Genomic DNA, 1,466 nt, shown 5'->3' on the forward strand with positions numbered 1-1,466 from the left:
GTATGGATGTTAAATTTTTTGAGTGTGATAATGCTTTTGTCGTTATGTTCTTAAAACACATCCTGAACTGTTTAGGGATGAAGTGTCATTGTATTTACAGTTTCCTTTCAAGTGTTTCAGGAAAAAAAAGAATAAAGGGAGCAATAGATCAAGCAAGTGTGGTAAAACATTAACAATTAGTGAAGCTGGGTGAAAGGTTTAGGGGTATCCACTGTAGTTTTCACAGGATTGACATTTTTCAAAATAAAAAGTTTGAGGAGAAAATGAGTAAATTAATGAATGTATAAATGAACAAAAGAATGAGTGACAGAATCAAAGAGGGAGTGAGCAAACAAGAGAATTAGTTGAGTGAATAAATGAGGGAGGGAGGGAAAAAGGAGAGATCACTAGGGCTCCAAGCTGCAAGGTCCCAGGCTCTCCACCTCCCATCCTGCCTCTGCCCCTGCATACTTGCCCAGCTGCTCCGTCTCCTGGTAGGGCATATAGATGTTGTTGAGGCCACAGAGGAAGGCGGTCAGGATGATCATGAGGATGAACATAAACCTGGCAGGGAGTGGGACACAGGAGGGTCAGAGCAGGTCTCTGCCTTGAGAGGAGTCAGGCTCCGGGAAGAGGGATGAAGTCCTCCCCGGCTCTTTGCTCAACAAGTATTCAATTTGGTTATTTATTTATTTATTGAGACAGAGTCTTGCTCTGTCGGCCAGGCTGGAGTGCAGTGGCACGATTTCGGCTCACTGCAACCTCCGACTCCCGGGCTCAAGCAATTCTCCTGCCTTAGCCTCCTGAATATCTGGGATTACAGGTGTGTGCCACCATGCCCGGCTAATTTTTTTATATTTTTAGTAGAGACAAGGTCTCACCATGTTGGCCAGGCTGGTCTTGAACTCCTAACCTCAGGTAATCTGTCTGCCTTGGCCTCTCAAAGTGCTGGGATTACAGGTGTGAGCCACCACGCCCGGCCATGACCAATAATTAATAGATAAATCCAATTTGGTCTACACTCTTCATGCAAGACAAAGAGAAGGTTGGGATGTGTTCGAGATTAAAGGAGGCTAAAAGGATATCACAACAAAATGTAACGTGTGATCCTAGATTGGATATCAGATTTTTAAAACTAGAGAGACTTTTTTCCAGGCAACTGGGGAAATATCAATAAGGACTGTATAGTAAATAATATTAGGGCATGAAGCTGGGCGCGGTGGCTCATGCCTATAATCCTAGCACTTTGGGAGGCCGAGGCGTATGGATCATGAAGTCAGGAGTTCAAGACTAGCCTGGCCAACATGGTGAAACTCCATCTCTACTAAAAATACAAAAGTTAGCCAGGCATGGTGGTGTGTGCCTGTAATCCCAGCTACTCAAGAGGGTGAGGCAGGAGAATCACTTGAACCCGGGAGGCAGAGGTTGCAGTGAGCTGAGATTGAGCCACTGCACTCCAGCTGGGCAACAGAGTGAGACTCTGTCTC

General features: G+C 45.3%; 1 protein-coding gene across 1 annotated transcript in view; it reads right to left on the bottom strand.

The window, feature by feature from the left end:
* The window catches only part of LOC105522300 (short transient receptor potential channel 2-like), a 59,145-nt gene that overhangs the window by 10,613 nt on the left and 47,066 nt on the right, over positions 1-1,466 (bottom strand). The window contains 1 exon segment of the mRNA XM_011956767.1: positions 451-543. Coding sequence (XP_011812157.1) covers positions 451-543 — 93 coding nt within the window.

Source organism: Colobus angolensis, unplaced genomic scaffold, assembly GCF_000951035.1.
Source record: "Colobus angolensis palliatus isolate OR3802 unplaced genomic scaffold, Cang.pa_1.0 Scaffold424, whole genome shotgun sequence".
Taxonomy (NCBI): domain Eukaryota; kingdom Metazoa; phylum Chordata; class Mammalia; order Primates; family Cercopithecidae; genus Colobus; species Colobus angolensis.